The sequence below is a fragment of the Rhea pennata genome, chromosome 1, assembly GCF_028389875.1.
Source record: "Rhea pennata isolate bPtePen1 chromosome 1, bPtePen1.pri, whole genome shotgun sequence".
Lineage (NCBI taxonomy): Eukaryota > Metazoa > Chordata > Aves > Rheiformes > Rheidae > Rhea > Rhea pennata.
In genome coordinates this window covers 81,485,841-81,501,874 of record NC_084663.1, presented here as the reverse complement: position 1 = coordinate 81,501,874, position 16,034 = coordinate 81,485,841, and the positions used below count along the sequence as shown (strand labels likewise).

The window sequence follows — 16,034 nt, the reverse complement described above, 5'->3', positions numbered from 1 at the left end:
AAAAATCTTATCAAAGGCAGGACATTGAGGTTTCTCAGCTATAAAGAATTCACATTAAAAGATTACACATCAGTAAAGAAAAAAGTTGAAAGAGATGTGTGAGGACAAAGGAACCTTAACTTTTCTCTTTTTCCTAATCAACTTATTACTTCAAATTGTCCTGTGTGTATTTCCTGTATATAGACATCATTGATAAACTGTGTATTGGAGGCTGACATGCTGGACTAGTGAATGGTAAATTAAGCAAGTACAAGTAACTGCTAATTTCGGACAGAAGTATTCTAAAGCACATTATTTTTATTGTCCATGCCCTAGCAGAATAAGCTCTAGCTCAAGAAATAAGTAGTAGGTTAATGCATAAAAGATCTTGATACAAATTGAAAATCATTTTGAAGTTCAGGAAGGAAAAGGCTGTTCCTAAGATTCACTTCTAAAAGCCACAATAAAACCTCAAAAACACACTAACTGGCTTGTTCTGTCACAGATGTGGAAGAGTTTAAGAGCAAAGTATAGAACATGAAGTAAGTTAATGTAGAAGGGTTATAGGATTTGGATAAAAATTTCATAAGGTATAGAATTAACTTATATGAATTCTAAACTCATGGAAAATGGTGTCTCCAAAGGTAAGTATAAACTAGATTACTGCCTACAAAAAATCCTATCCTCAAAGAAAGTAAATATAACAAAACAATGTCATATTTTAACAGGAAAGATGGATTGATCAAGGACAGAATCATCTTCCTCAAGTCTATTCCAAACAACTCTTTGACACATGGAAACACAAAAAGGGACTTCTGAATACTCGTTACAATGAAGTAAGAAAAAAAAACAAGCAAGTATAATGCTTGTTAATAATTAATACGTATAATATATAGGTATCTAAAATAAAGAAGTAGAAACACAAAAAGGGACTTCTGAATACTCATTACAATGAAGTAAGAAAAAAAAAACAAGCAAGTATAATGCTTGTTAATAATTAATAAGTATAATATATAGGTATCTAAAATAAAGAAGTAGAAGCCATAAGCCCAGTAAGTCAATCAAAAGTCCTCATAGTTACAAAAAATACAGAAAATTTAAGGCAGGTGGAGGAACTGTATGTATTTGAATGGATCATAATGAAAAAGTTTTACTGAAAGCTGTCTTAAATGAGCTTTTTTGCTCTAAATCATACTTTCTTGGACCACCACTGAAGAGGTACTCTGTGGCCTGTTGATATGCATGCTGGAAGATATAACTAGACGAAGTTGTTATGCAATACCTTGTATGTGCTGAAGAGCATTCAGAGGATTTAGAAATGGTGGACTGATAGATGGACTGACATATGCCTTAAGATAGGAGCATCAACTGACAAACCCAGAGCAATTCCAGGGCAAAAGTATCATTCTTGACAATGGCTTTTCTGCTATAGCTTCTTGAGGAAGGAAAGAGACAGCATTTGTTAGAAATTTGTGGATTGACCATTAAAACAGGTACAACTGAATTATATTCAGCTAGTAACTTCCCACAGTACCTCTGTAACAATCTTTAGAGATTGTGTAAAACATGCCAAATAGTACAAAAAAAAATCCATCTCATGATTTTAAGGTATCTTCTTGGAAAGGGTCTGTGAAAGTATGGATGAAGTTGCATTTTATGAATTAATTTCAGATAGATTCCTATCTCCTTAAAATCACACTGAAGAGCCTGAACTGATCTTGATCACTGCTGATAATAATTCAAAAGTTTTTTTTTCCAGTTCCAGAGTATCTATTACATAATCCTAAATTGTAAAAGTAGCTGGAATTGAAAATTTGTAGGTAGCATGAAATACAGTATCAGACAGAATGAAGCCAATATAGAATACTCAATAGATGGAAGGTTTCTATTGTAATATGACACCAGATGTTCTCAATCAGATATTACTGGCATCATTCACATTTAGTGATAATGGTTGCTGAGTACTGGTTATGCAAAAATGTGGTTCAGTAACTATCAATATATCACAGTGTTGATAACATTTTACAAGGATAGTGTTAGCTGGATTAAAGAACAGTGACACAGACATATTCTTAGCCAGTAACAGAGAGAGAGGCAGATGTCCAGCTCATCTGCTGCTGGATGGGCAGGAAAAATGATACTCACTGAAAGATAAATACAATAAGGTCTCTGAATACTTATCATATAGCCTACTGGCACTCAAAAGTAACTATTATTTCAGTGGTAACACTTAACTAGATAAATTGAAGTCAGTTCTGGAACCGTATCAGAAAATTTTTGAGGTTTGTTTTTATTGCGTATGTTATGTTGACACAATAATTTATATGAGTAAGTATCAGATCAATATATTTTTAAGAAGAATCACAATCACAAGTTTTTCCCACTCAGAACTCTGAATTAAGAAAGTATTTACTATTATAAATACTTTCATTATGTTTATCACTCTTTAGAGCACCATGGTCATATAGTCACCTATATAATAAAAATTTCAAAAATTGGTGTAAGTTGTATTCAACTGCAAGCAAACAGGCATATTATAGCTAGCATTGTTTTCACTAAGCATATCCAATGAAGCTTAATTTTGAAGGCAATTATCCATTATATTAACCCAAACCCTTACTATTAAAAAATAAAAAAGTTAGATCCTTTAAAAAAGCTAAGACTGAACACAAAATTCATCTTTGATATACAGGAAAGATGCTCATATTATACTTGCACTTAGAAAAGATCTCTTCACAGCAAACTCATGTAAAGGTCACAGTTTTAGGGTAGGCTGAAACACTTCATTCTGGTCCAAAGCCATTAGTTATTACAAACCACAACTGTTTCCACCAATGGGAACATGGTGAGGGATGTGGTTTTTCCTATCTCCTTTTTGAAATAGCCACAAAATTGACCTACTATTAATTTCAGCACATGTGATATTACACTGGTTATAAAAAGAAGCTATTTTCTTAGTTTTGCATTTTTAAATATAACTATATAAAGGCATATATAAATGCAAACAATTTGGAGTTAAAAATGTCTTCCAGTTTGAACTTCAATGTGAATAGACTTTACAGATTTTACACCAGAAAAAAATATCTGCCCTTAGGCATAGATTTTGTAATATATGGACATAAATGGTAATTGATCAACAAAGGAAAAAAGTTGATTGAAACACTTTGATATTAAAGAAATCCATGGACTGAATGGAAACACTACTCCTACTTGAAGGGGATCTTGTTTCTTTGAAAACTACACTTTCATTTTTTCATTGATAAAGTTCTTCAAGAATTTAGTGCATCTTTAACTTAAAACTTTTTGGTCCATTTAAGTTTTCATTAGTGACAAGCAGTATCTTTCTCCCAATTTCCTCATCTTGAATTTCAGATGTGATACTATGCAGATGCAATAATCTTCCTTCTATTAATTGTATATACTTTTATTTTTTATGTATCTACCTACATACTATTTTATATACCTTTATATACATACTACTTTACATACATACCTTCATTTTTATGTATCTAACTACATACAGAGCACAGCTAACAGAGGCAGCGAACAGACGCAGTTTGCGCAGCATTGTCTCAGCTCTGCCTTGAACTTCTGGGGCCCATGTTGAACATTGTGGTCTGCTGACCCTTGTGGAAGGAGGGGACTAGAAAGTGACTCTGCTAACAGGTAAGGGGAACTGGGCAAGGGCAACTGCAGGAAGCATTAAGCTCTCCTGGGAGAAGATCCAGCACTTATTACCCACTCCAGCTGGGTGTAGCTGCTGCTAACAAGCTGTCTAGGTTGCCCCTGAATAGAGGGAGTTGGGGCTTTTGATTCAGGTAGCCCTTATTTAGGGTGGATCAAGTACCCTGTGAATCAGTATTAGGGAGAGGTCTATAGAAGAGCCAGGCCTGGTTTGCAGTGAACAGAGACAGCAGTTTGCACAGGAGGGGTGCAATTAGGTGCAAAAGGACATCATTCTTTTTCCTGCGCTAGTAGTGCCCACTCTCACAAACATGGTTGTAACTAGCTGCAAAGCATATTTGCCTGTAAGTGTTGGAATTGCTGCATCAGCTGTGTCAGAAACTTCAACCCAGACAGACCCTCTTACAGCAGATGCTGCTCTACAGATCTCAGACTGCAGGTAGTGCTTGGAGTCTCTCCAGAATGCCTGGACTGATGGTTTACCCTCTTGCAAGAGGTGTGCTGCTGTTCACGGTTTGTGTCGTCAAGTCAAGGAGTTGTGGGATGAAGTCAGTAGACTGAGAAGCATCTGAGAAAGTGAGCAGGAGATAGACAGGGCATTCTTAGAGACCATACTGCTCCCAGAGACCCAATCCCCTGTAGCAGGGGAGTTGCTGGAAGGCTCTGTGCAGAGTGAAATAGTACCGCATAGCACTGTAGAAGAAGGCTGGAAACTAGTTGCTTCTCAAAGAAGAAGAAAGGCCCCTAATCCTCCTGTAGACTTGGAGTTACAGTTGAAGAACAGGTTTAGTACACTCTAGGATGAGAAGGACCTGGACCTGACCTCAAGGGAAGCAACTGGGCCTTGTGTGACCACTCATAAGAGGAAAATAGTGGTTGTAGTGGGTGATTCCATGCTACGGGGGATGGAAGCACCTATCTGTCGACCGGATTAATCCTCTAGAGAGGTTTGCTGCCTGCCAGGGGTGAGGATACGAGATGTGATGAAAGACTGCCAAGGCTTGTCCGCTCATCAGATTACTACCCTCTGCTGCTCTTTCATGTGGGTGCTAATGATACAGAGAGCAAACTGGAAACACTCAAAGAAGACTTCAAAGCTTTGGGCATGGTGGTCAAGGGCATGGAAGCCCAGGTGGTCTTCTCATTGGTCCTGCCAATTAGGGGAAGGCATGGGAGGAGGAGGAAAATTTTCCAAATTAACAACTGGCTACACCACTAGTGTTGGCAACAGGGTTTTGGATTCTATCACCATGGGACATGGTCTGAAGATCAGCATCTGGTGGGGAGAAATGGGATTCACCTCACCAAGCGGGGCACATGTGTCTTTGCCAACAGGTTGGCCAGCCTGGTAAAGAGGGCTTTAAACTAGGTAGGAATGGGGAAGGGGAGAGTCACAGAGAGAGGGTAGTCAGTAAAATACAACTCGAGTTGGAGGGCCTCCAATGGGTGCATGCAGCTGGGGATGTGCATTTAAGACATGGCTATGGAAGACCCACCTAAACCCTTCCTGGGAAACCTGCAGACATGACTGCCTCTCTGAAATGCCTGTACACCAATGCACGCAGCACAGAGAACAAACAGGAGGAACTAGAGAGCTGTGTGCAGTCACAGGGCCATGATCCCATTGCAATTACAGAGACATAGTGGGATAGCTCGCATGACTGGAATATTGCCATGGATGGCTACATGCTTCTTAGGAAAGACAGGCCAGGAAGGTGAGGTAGTGCAGTTGCTCTTTATGTGAGAGAGCAACTGGAATGCATCGAGCTCTGCCTAGGGATGGAGGAGAAGGCAATCAAGAGCTTATGGGTGAAGATCAAAGGGCAGGCTAACATGGGGGACACTGTTGTGGGTGTCTACTACAGGCCACCTGACCAGGAGGAGGAAGTTGACGAGGCCTTCTACAGTCACCTGGAAGTAGCTTCATGATCACAGGCCCTTGTTCTCTCGGGAGCCTTCAACCACCCTGACATCTGCTGGATGATTGAAGCAAGGCACAGCAAGGCACAAACAGTCCAGGAGGCTCCTGCAGAACATCAATGATAACTTCTTGCCATAAATGCTGGAGGACCCTGCTGGACCTTGTACTAACCAACAAAAAGAAGAACTGGTTGGAGATGTGAAGGTTGGGGGCAGCCTTGGCTGCAGTGACCATGAGATGATGGAGTTAAGGATCCTGTGTGGAGGAAGCAAGGCAATAAACAGGATTGCAACCCTGGACTTCAGGAGAGCAGACTTTGGGCTCCTCAGAGGCCAATTTGGAGGAATCTCAAGGGTTAAGGCCGTAAGGGGAAGCTGGGTCCAGGAGAGCTGGATAGTTTTCAAGCATCACTTCCTCCAAGCTCAAGAGCAGTACATCCCAAGGAGTAAGAAGTGCAGCAAAAGGGGCAGGAGACCTGCATGGGTGAGAAGGAACTCTTGGCCAAATTCAGACAGAAGAAGAAAGTATGTAGAATGTGGAAGAGGGGGCAGGCTACTTGGGAGAATTATAGCAATGCAGTCAGAGTATGTAGAGATGCGACGAGCAAGGCTAAGGCCCATTTGGAATTGAGTCTGGCAAGGGACGTTAAGGACAACAAGAAGGGCTTCTTCAAATACCTCAGTAGCAACAAAGGGACTAGGAAAAATGTGGGCCCACTACTGAATGGGGCGGGGGCTCTGCTGACAAAGGATACAGAGAAGGCAGAATTACTGAATGCCTTCTTTGCTTCACTCTTCACTGCTAAGGGCAGCCCTCAAGAATCCCAGAGCCAGGATGTAAGGCAGAAAGTCTAGAGAAAGAAAGACTTTCCTTTGGTTGAGGAGGATAGGATTAGAGATCTTCTGGGCAAGCCTGACATCCACAAATCCATGGGCCCAGATGGGATGCACCCACAGGTACTGAGGGAGATGGCAGATGTTGTAGCCAGGCTGCTCTGCATCATCTTTGAAAGGTCATGGAGAATTGGAGAGGTGCCTGAGGAATGGAAGAAAGGCAATGTCACTCCAGTCTTCAAAAAGGGCAAGAAGGAGGACCCAGGGAACTCCAGGCCAGTCAGCCTCACCTCCATCCCTGGAAAAATGATGGAACAGCTCCTCCTGGATTTCATCTCTAAACATATGGAGGAAAAGAAGGTGATCAGGAGTAGCCAGCATGGACTCACCAAGGGGAAATCCTGCTTAACCAATCTGATAGCCTTCTATGATGACATGACTGGGGAGAGGAGGGGAGAGCAGTGGACATTGTGTACCTTGACTTCAGCAAGGCTTTTGACACTGTCTCCCAGAACATCCTCCTAGATAAGCTCAGGAAATGTGGGTTAGATGAGTGGACAGTGAGGTGGATTGAGAACTGGCTGAAAGGCAGAGCTCAGAGGGTCATCATCAGTGGCGCAGAGTCTAGTTGGAGGCCTGTAGCTAGTGGAGTTCCCCAGGGATCAGCACTGGGTCTACTCTTGTTCAGCTTATTCATCAGTGACCTGGATGAAGGGACAGATTGCCTCCTCAGCGAGCTGGCTGATGGTACCGAGCTGGGAGGAGTGGCTGACACTCCTGAGGGCTGTGCTGCCATTCAGAGAGACCTGGACAGGCTGGAGAGCTGGACAGAGAGGAACCTCCTGAGGTTCAACAAGGGCAAGGGCAGAGTCCTGCACCTAGGGAGAAATAACCCTGTGCACCAGTACAAGCTGGGGGCTGACCTTCTGGAGAGCAGCTCTGCAGAGAAGGACCTGGGAGTGCTGGTGGATGACAAGTTGACCATAAGCCAGCAAAGTGCCCTTGTGGTCAAGAAGGCCAATGGTCTCGTGAGGTGCATTAAGAAGAGTGTTGCCAGCAGGTTGAGGGAGTTGATCCTTTGAGGGAGGTGATCCTGCCCCTCTAGCCCTGGTGAGGCCTCATCTTGAGTAATGCATCCAGTTCTGGACTCCCCAGTACAAGAGAGACATGGAGTTAGTGGAGAGAGTCCAGCATAGGGCTTCAAGGATGATCAGAGGGCTGGAGCATTTGCCCTATGAGGAAAGGCTGTGAGCTGGGCCTCTTTAGCCTGTGGAAGAGAAGACTGAGGGGGGATCTTATCAATGTGTATAAGTATCTGAAGGGAGGGTGTGAAGAGGACCTGGACAAACTCTTTTCAGTTGTTGCATGCAAAAGGACAAGAGGCAATGGGGAAAAACTGAACCACAGGAAGTTCTGCCTGAATGTGAGGAGGAATTTCTTCACTGTGAGAGTGACAGAGCACTGGAATAGGTTGCCTAGAGAGGTTGTGGAGTCTCCTTCACTGGAGATATTCAAAAGGTGCCTGGATGCAACCCTTTCTAACATGCTCTAGGTGACCCTGCTTGAGCAGGGGGGTTGAACTAGATGATCTCCAGAGGTCCCTTCCAACCTTACTGATTCTATGATTCTACTCAAACATAGTTCTCACCGTACATATATGACAATTCAAGGGAAAGAATATCCTTGACCCAGACTGATAAGCACTACAAATTTCTATTGCATCTGAAAAGGAATCTAAAATATGCTTCAGATTTCTAAAATGATGGTGGCAAAGCTTTTGTTTATGATTTTATTAAGAAAATAAATTCAGGTTATTCTTCATCACTGACAAAAATTGACACATGTTGTATCAGAGCAATTGGGGGGGTGAGTGGATGAAAAAACTTACTTGTGCATTGTACTTCAATATTGTGTTCCTCATCACTGTAAAATTAGAAGAACATGACGATAGAACAACTTTTCTGCCCTTACACTTCTTTGTGGCCTTTGTAATTGTTTTTGATTAGAAAAAATGTGTAAATACAAGGCAAAATCTGGTCCAAAGTCTTTTATTTTTGAATCTCAAAATGATTTGTGAAAACTTCACTAGGTCAAGCAAATAACAAAATAAAGGCAACCAGCTCCATGAGGCAGCTCTGTCTGTAGATAGAAAAAAAAAAGTGAAAAAATGTCTCCATTCCTAAAGGGAACAGAAATCTAAAAAAAATTAAGTATAGATCAGTTGATATAGATGGGCCTGTTGGAGAATAATCAAGGTCTGCATAAAGATGATCAGAGGGCTAGAGCATCTGCCCTATGAGGAAAGGCTGTGAGAGCTGGGCCTCTTCAGCCTGGGGAAGAGAAGACTGAGGGGGGATCTTATCAATGTGTGTAAGTACCTGAATGGAGGGTGTCAAGGGGACCCAGACAAACTCTTTTCAGCTGTCCCATGTGACAGGACAAGAGGTAATGGGCAGAAAATGAACCACAGGAAGTTCCGCCTGAATATGAGGAGGAATTTCTTCCCTGTGAGAGTGACAGAGCACTGGAACAGGTTGTCCAGAGAGGCTGTGGAGTCTCCTTCTCTGGAGATATCCAAGGCCCACCTGGATGCAACCGTGTCTAACATGCTCTAGGTGACCCTGCTGAGCAGGGAGGTTGGACTAGATGATCTCCAGAGGTCCCTTCCAACCTTACTGATTCTGTGTTTCTATGATTTATCCTTCTTCAATCTAATTTTTTTTTCTCTGAAAATAATTTTACAGTGTCTTCCTCCAGAAAGAAAAATATGCATAGACACTTGTCAATAATCAAGTTCTGAAGGAAGTCTAATAAATACTGCATAGAATTTACATATTTTTGCAGTTGTTAAAAATTATGAACCATATTTTCACATCTGATGTTTTTCAGATATAAAAAATGCACAGAAACATGGGTCAGAAATTATTACCACTACATTAGTTCTCTCTGTTAGTAGCTAAATTAGACAATTTTCTCTAGTTCCCATTTCTGTCAGTGAGACAGAAGTTCCTTTGAAGACTGAGTTACAATACTGAAGTTGAACACTTCACCTCTGAAAGAGGGAAGAATCTTATTTTTCACAAACTACAGGAAGAACATAGGAGATTTAAAGAGTTAGGTTAAGCATTTAAGCTTGAATCATGTAAATATGACCTGAAAATTACTGCTAGTGGTAAGCAACTATTTCTGGGTCCAAATATTTTGTGCCATTTATAGTAAAATATCTCTAACAAGTTGCAAAAACATCTCTTCTATGTTATGAATATCGTATGCAGTTGTTTTCTTGGTGGTTGAGTTGGTGCCGAAATGTGGTTAAGCTAGAAATGGAAAAAAAAGGCAGAAACATAAGTAACTTTCCTGGATTCAAAGGAGTTAAGACAACAGTGTTAGGCCATCAGTTGAAGGTACAAGTTGACTAGCTGTTTCCCTTCATAAGGGAATGTTTACATACTTCTCAAATGAAATTAGATTCCAAAAGGCAATTCAAAGATCATGGATTTTAAGAAGACAGGAGGATGGAGTGACTTGATAGTCTAATTGGAAAATGAAGATGGGCAGTGGGACAGGTTGGAAGCAGAGAGAGACTTCAGTACTACAGGCTGTTCCTTTCTTGCCACAAGGGAACAATAAAGTAGGCTGAAACATTCCTATACAGGGACACATAGCAATATTTTCTATATACTAACTATTTTTTCTATGAAGAAGTAATATGCCTTACTGTGTTTGGAAGAAGTTATTTTGGAGCCCCTTTAAATCAGCTCTTGCCATCATCATCTGCAGAAGAGATCTAAAGCTAGGTTCTAAACTTCTGGAATAAATTTAAACAGTACCTGGGAACTGCAATTCAAGATTTGGTGTCAGAGCAGACAAAATAAGAATTTTAACCCAAATGAGTAGAGTTGAAGTTGCCAAGAGTGACAGAGGGCAGAGGATTGATATGAATGAATCACACTTGTGAAAATCCAGGCAGCACAATGAACCCAGGAACTAAGACAAAAGATAAATGATTTTAAGCTTTGCCTGTACATGGGAAAATATCTGATATTGTGTGAATTATTGTAATTCTTAGAAATCACAATATAAAGAATGGTGGAATACCTACTGGTACCTCATACTGTACACATTACTTCTGAGGAAAATTATTTTAAATATATTTCCTGAGTAGCCAAATTCCTAGCCTAATTTCCTGGGTTAAGGTTAGGGTTCGGGTTAGGGTTAGGGTTCTGTTTTAGGATTAGGTTCTGTTCTGTTTAGCCCATTTTTGTCCATTCTTTGACCTTATGTACTTGTAAAATAAACAAGTGTAGTAAGATAACTTTGGTTATCTGATGGTATGGCAAGATATGGTGTACCTGCAAATGAGGTGCAAACTGATTGTCAGTCTATTCACATACAAAAGAAAATTGACAGGAACTGTATAGGAGACAACTGCAGACTTTTTCTTCTGTTATTTTAAACAAAATATTGAACTATTTTTAAAAAAATCCTCTGTTTTTCTCCCAGATACAGTTGAAACAAAATCTGTTTTTGGGAAATCAAAACATTTTTACTGTAGTCTCACAATTGTGTAATCTAGTTGTCAACAGTGAGAAGTTTCCACTAGATGATTAGTGGTCCTATTAACCAAGGTATTTAGGATACAAGCTATTCTAATAGTAGGTGTATTTTCACTTACCATACAGTGTATCATTTTTAAATGACCAACTTTATAAACATAAACAAGCCAACATCTTTAAGAACAGTGTTTTCCCCTGGACAACCTTTTAAACATCTCAGCCAGTAAGATACTTACTGCTAAATGTAAACTACTCCATCCATAACATAATGGAAGAGTTCCTCCAGTACTAATTTTGGAACTTGGGAAGTTAAATTTCTTCTCACTAGGGAGAAGTATAATACCTTCAGCCCATAATAGCAGGGAATATAAGAGGACAAACATTATTTCTATTTCCTTCTCAGGATTAAGTTAAATTCAAGCTTAGTGATTTTGTTTCTGCAGAATACGGAAATAACTGAATTTGCTCTCAGGCTGTTACTGCCATATAAAAGTGTTTTTTCCTCTCTCTCCTTTTATTTATTTATTTTTTATATATATAGAAAGAGTCCCAAGGGTGAGTAGTGCAGTAAAAATTTATTCTGCTCCTGAAAGTAAATCAATTTATCTTAGAAGTCACTGTTTATGGCTTATACACAGCTATTAGTGTGCAAGTACATAGTTTTAACAGAATATCTGAAAACAAATTTCATAATATCACATTTCAGAACAAGAGAAGGGTACTGAATATAAACGATTCTGAACAATACATCAAATGCATTTTCAGATCGTCGTATAATATAGGCTGAGAGAAACAGTTAACAAAGCTGTGTGCATGCAGACTGCACAATAAAGTTCATTTGTGAACATAAAATAGCATCCATTATTGATACTGAAATGGTTTCAATGAACTGAACTCGGGCCCTAACTCGAATTTCATGAATTACATGTATGCTTTCTCTTTAAATTGCTGCAATAATATCATGGATTTCAAAGACTGCATTCATTTCTGCTGTTCTGACTTTTGATTTGTGATGAACCTGCAATTCTGTAAATATGCATGAAGAAATATAGTAACAGAGATCATTAGAGAAAAAAAGGAGTGACAAATCTGAAGAAATAACTCCTGATTCTGTTTTCCATGCATTTCAAGACAGGTTTCAGGATTAATAAACTTCATTGGTTTCTTCCCAAAGGAACTGAAACCCATTAGAGACTGGTAACTCACCCTTTTCTGTTCCTTAATATATTCCACCAGTTCCTCTCTTGTCCTTTTCACAGCTTCTTCGACTGCCTTTTGACTTCGTTTTTGCTCTTCCATTAAAGCTTCTCTGACAATGTCCTAAGTAAAAGGAAAACATGAAGTCTAAATAGTTAAAGTATTTCACAAACACAATGCAAGTCATCCTTTTCCCTTTTTCTAAAGTTTTATCATGATCACATTCCTTTTGCAATGATAGTTATCCTAAAAGTGTGCATCAACATCCTTACGTAAACCTTATAAATTCAGTACTATAATTACTAAGGTGCATAAAAAGAGGGAAAGAATCAGTTCAAAGCTGTGTTAATAGATTTACGATGTTCGCTGAGAGCAGAAGGATGCTAGCAATAAAATACAGCACAGAAAGCTGGAAGCAAATCCTTAAAATACCTCTCCCATCTCTAATGTAACTTATTTACAGAAGTTATTAGCTTATGAAACAACTTCCTGGCCCAAACTCACTGTCCTGAAGTTCATGTTTCTGTTTCCTAAAGTCACTCAAATAAGGAAAAACATTATTTAGCTAAAAGTTTGGGTTTTAGAATTCAGGAACATTGAGGTGACAAACAAGTTTCCTGGGGAAAAAAAAAAAAAAAACATACAAAAGAGTAATATTACCAGAAAACTATACAACAAAATAATCATACGGAATGTGCTAAATAATTCAGACTAAAGAAAAAATGATGATTTTTAAGGAACCATCCAGAAAAAGTCAGAGAAATTACCATTTATTATATTTATAAATGCAGGTACAGTGTAATAAGCTGAATGAAAAGTACTGGACTTCCACTGGAATTTAATGCCTATCTGCTTCCAGAGCCCTATGTCAATCAGTGCAGAGCTCACCTCGGTGTGAGACAATTTTCATTTCACCACATCTCAGAAATCAGGGAGTACATGTTGTATTTCCTATGGCAGGCATTCAAAGGTGATAACAGTGGAAATACTAGTAGTGCTCCTTTAGAATGAAGCAGATATATGTGAAATATACTTCCATTAACCATCATCACTGAACCTAAGCTTACATACTGCATTCACACTAGTAAGAAAGATCTATCAGAAATTTATACTTCATTTATCTTTTTAAATTATTCAAATATAGCATATAACAATGTAGGTGGCGAGAAATATTACTTCTTCAGAAAAACAAAAAAAGGTTGTTTTTTTTTTGACAAGAAGTCCCAGTCCTTTAAAATACACATATGAAAACTAGAGAGGAAAAAAGAACCTGCAATACTCAAAAGAAATTTTAAATAAGGTAACATGACCTTATTTTCTCCTATGAGCCAAAATTCATCTCCCTTGTAATGCATACACAAGTTTATAATATACAACTTTGCAACTTGGAGAGTGTGTGCATGCGTATGTAAGCATGCGTAAGGCAAAGAGATGGGAGAAGGTTGGTTTTTTGTACTTCTAATGGCTAAGGACCACATATCTAAAGAGTATGCAAAGTCTTTCCATTGCTATATGATACTCTATCAGATATGATCTATTACCTGTTGCTACCTAACCATAAATCAGAATAATGCCTACTAAGTAACACATGTTGTCATACATAAAGCAAACCTCTTAAAATCATATATTTCATTTCAGTAAGAGAAAAAGAATAATCAATGGTGGCTTAATTTACCTTTAGGATTGAATTATTCTATTCACAGGCTTTCAGGCTTGTCAAAATGAATGTATGTATCCTGTACATAACTTGCGAGGCTTAGAAGAAAAAAATTACTTTGCTGCAGTACTTAAAGTATACAGTTAAAAATATCCAATTAAAACACAACTCTTATTTATATAGAAAGAATAACAACTTAAGCAGAAATACATAACTTTAAAATGTTTGTGGGCTTAGATGATGATCTTCTTCATCGCTTTGCTTTATTAAGAAACATTTTAAATATAAAATCATAGAAGTCTACCTAATTTAAATATTCATAGTGTTTTAAAAATCTACTTTCTTTTCAGAAAATATTTTTGCTGAAGCTCAATATTATTGAATGGATTCACTCTGGAGAAGAGGCTGAATTCTAAGATTTTCGAAATACAAGATGTTTATGAAGCTACATAAGTTAACTACAAGTATGTGACTAGCATTTTATCATAATGCTATTAGCTTATAAAATGAATAATAGTGTTACCCCAAATTAGACCATATAGATCAAATCCCATTTTATAAAAACTCTTCAGTGGAAATCTTTCAATTGAAAAAGACAATATGCTTTCTTAGCCTTTGCTATTTACTACTTTTTAGCCAAAATTGAATCGTTTCTACAAAACTATATTTTTATTGTCTTTACAGAAGAAAAATTTTAAAACCACAAATTTAAAATGCTCATTTTCATAGTTCTACCTGTTGTGGTATACAGAAAATATCTGAACCATACTTAGAAAAGTTGATTATTATTTTTTTTCTATTTTAACTCAAGTTTTCCAAAGAAAAATCCTGAGATAAAGGTCTCTTTCACTAGAGAACCCTGGCAAGACTAAAAGAAAAATAGCACAGAGTTACACATAAAAATGTAAAAATATGCTGATCTCATAATTACATTCTCACATGAGCTTAATTTGTCAAAAGGTACAGAAATACTTTATCTCATAATACAATGAAAAAAGAATCAAATATGCTATTACACTCTTAAAAGCAAGACAAAGATGTGATAAGGTGCTAATCTTAATATGCAAAAAATTGTACATCAATCAAATACTTCAAAAAAATAAATGCATGTTGATTTTCCTTGATATTAAGCTACGAGAAACTTCACATAAACAAACAAATTATATGAACAAAGGTCCTAATAATGAACCGATGAAATTCTGCAAGTCTATTAAAAACATCCAAGAAAACAGAAATCACAAGTAATACAATTCTAAAACAGCATTCGTATCACCCTGAGATAACAACAAAAAAAATAAAACTGGTAAGAGTTATTTTCCATTTACAGTGAGAACTTTCCAATAGTAGGAACACTATTAATTCTCTTCGACAAACATGAAGTAACAGATAATAGACAAAGCTAATTTGTTTAACATCCTATTGAGGGAATAACAATCTAATTGGATACTTACTACAGTGTTATAGTTAGGCATTGGCTACTCTTCACGATCAAGACTCATTTCAAAAGAAATAAGTTGATAATATAAATGTTATTTCCTAATATCATATATTATTACCTGTCACTTTCATAATGCCTTACATAGTAAGAGCTTTATATCAAAAAGAATTCAAGTGGTCCTTACAGCATCCCTAGATTTCCCAAAAGTGAAAGTGTGAAAAATTCAGCAAAGCCCCTCAGCCTTTTTCTGTGCCTTACTCTACACCAAAGGCTAGTTTTTTGATAGATTCTCAGGGTCCACTGCTTCAGAAAATTTTTGTATAGTCCTAAACTGGCACTTATTCCAAAATTCCCATACCTTAAACAGCTACTTCTAACTTTTCAGTCCCTGTTCTTTCTTTTTTCTTACACAGATTCCCTAATAACATAATGGATGCCTCAAAATTTAAGGGCAAAAAACTGTCTTTCTGATAATAATCCAAAAAGACTTTCTGACAACAATCCAAAACGCTTCTTATCTTTGGAGATCAAACTTCATTAACCATACAGTAACATAAATCATGTGGTCCTACTTCTCTGTAATTTGAAAGTCTATTTCTCAACTAAGTTAAACATCTCTCCCAAGTTTAGTGATCAAACAGTACAAGAATACACACAGTTTCCTTTCTAGGTATATGTCTTGAAAACAGCCACTAACAGCTTCAACTGTTCAACTGGCTGATTTAATTTATACTATCTCTTACTTGCCATTTATATTGGGAAATCATAG

The 16,034-nt window shown here is 38.0% G+C and overlaps 1 protein-coding gene across 1 annotated transcript in view; it reads right to left on the bottom strand.

Moving 5' to 3' along the window:
• Positions 1–16,034, bottom strand: part of CCDC91 (coiled-coil domain containing 91) — a 143,006-nt gene that overhangs the window by 36,966 nt on the left and 90,006 nt on the right. Inside the window, exon 10 of the mRNA XM_062569556.1 lies at positions 12,180–12,293. Coding sequence (XP_062425540.1) covers positions 12,180–12,293 — 114 coding nt within the window. The remainder of the gene's footprint in view (positions 1–12,179; positions 12,294–16,034) is intronic.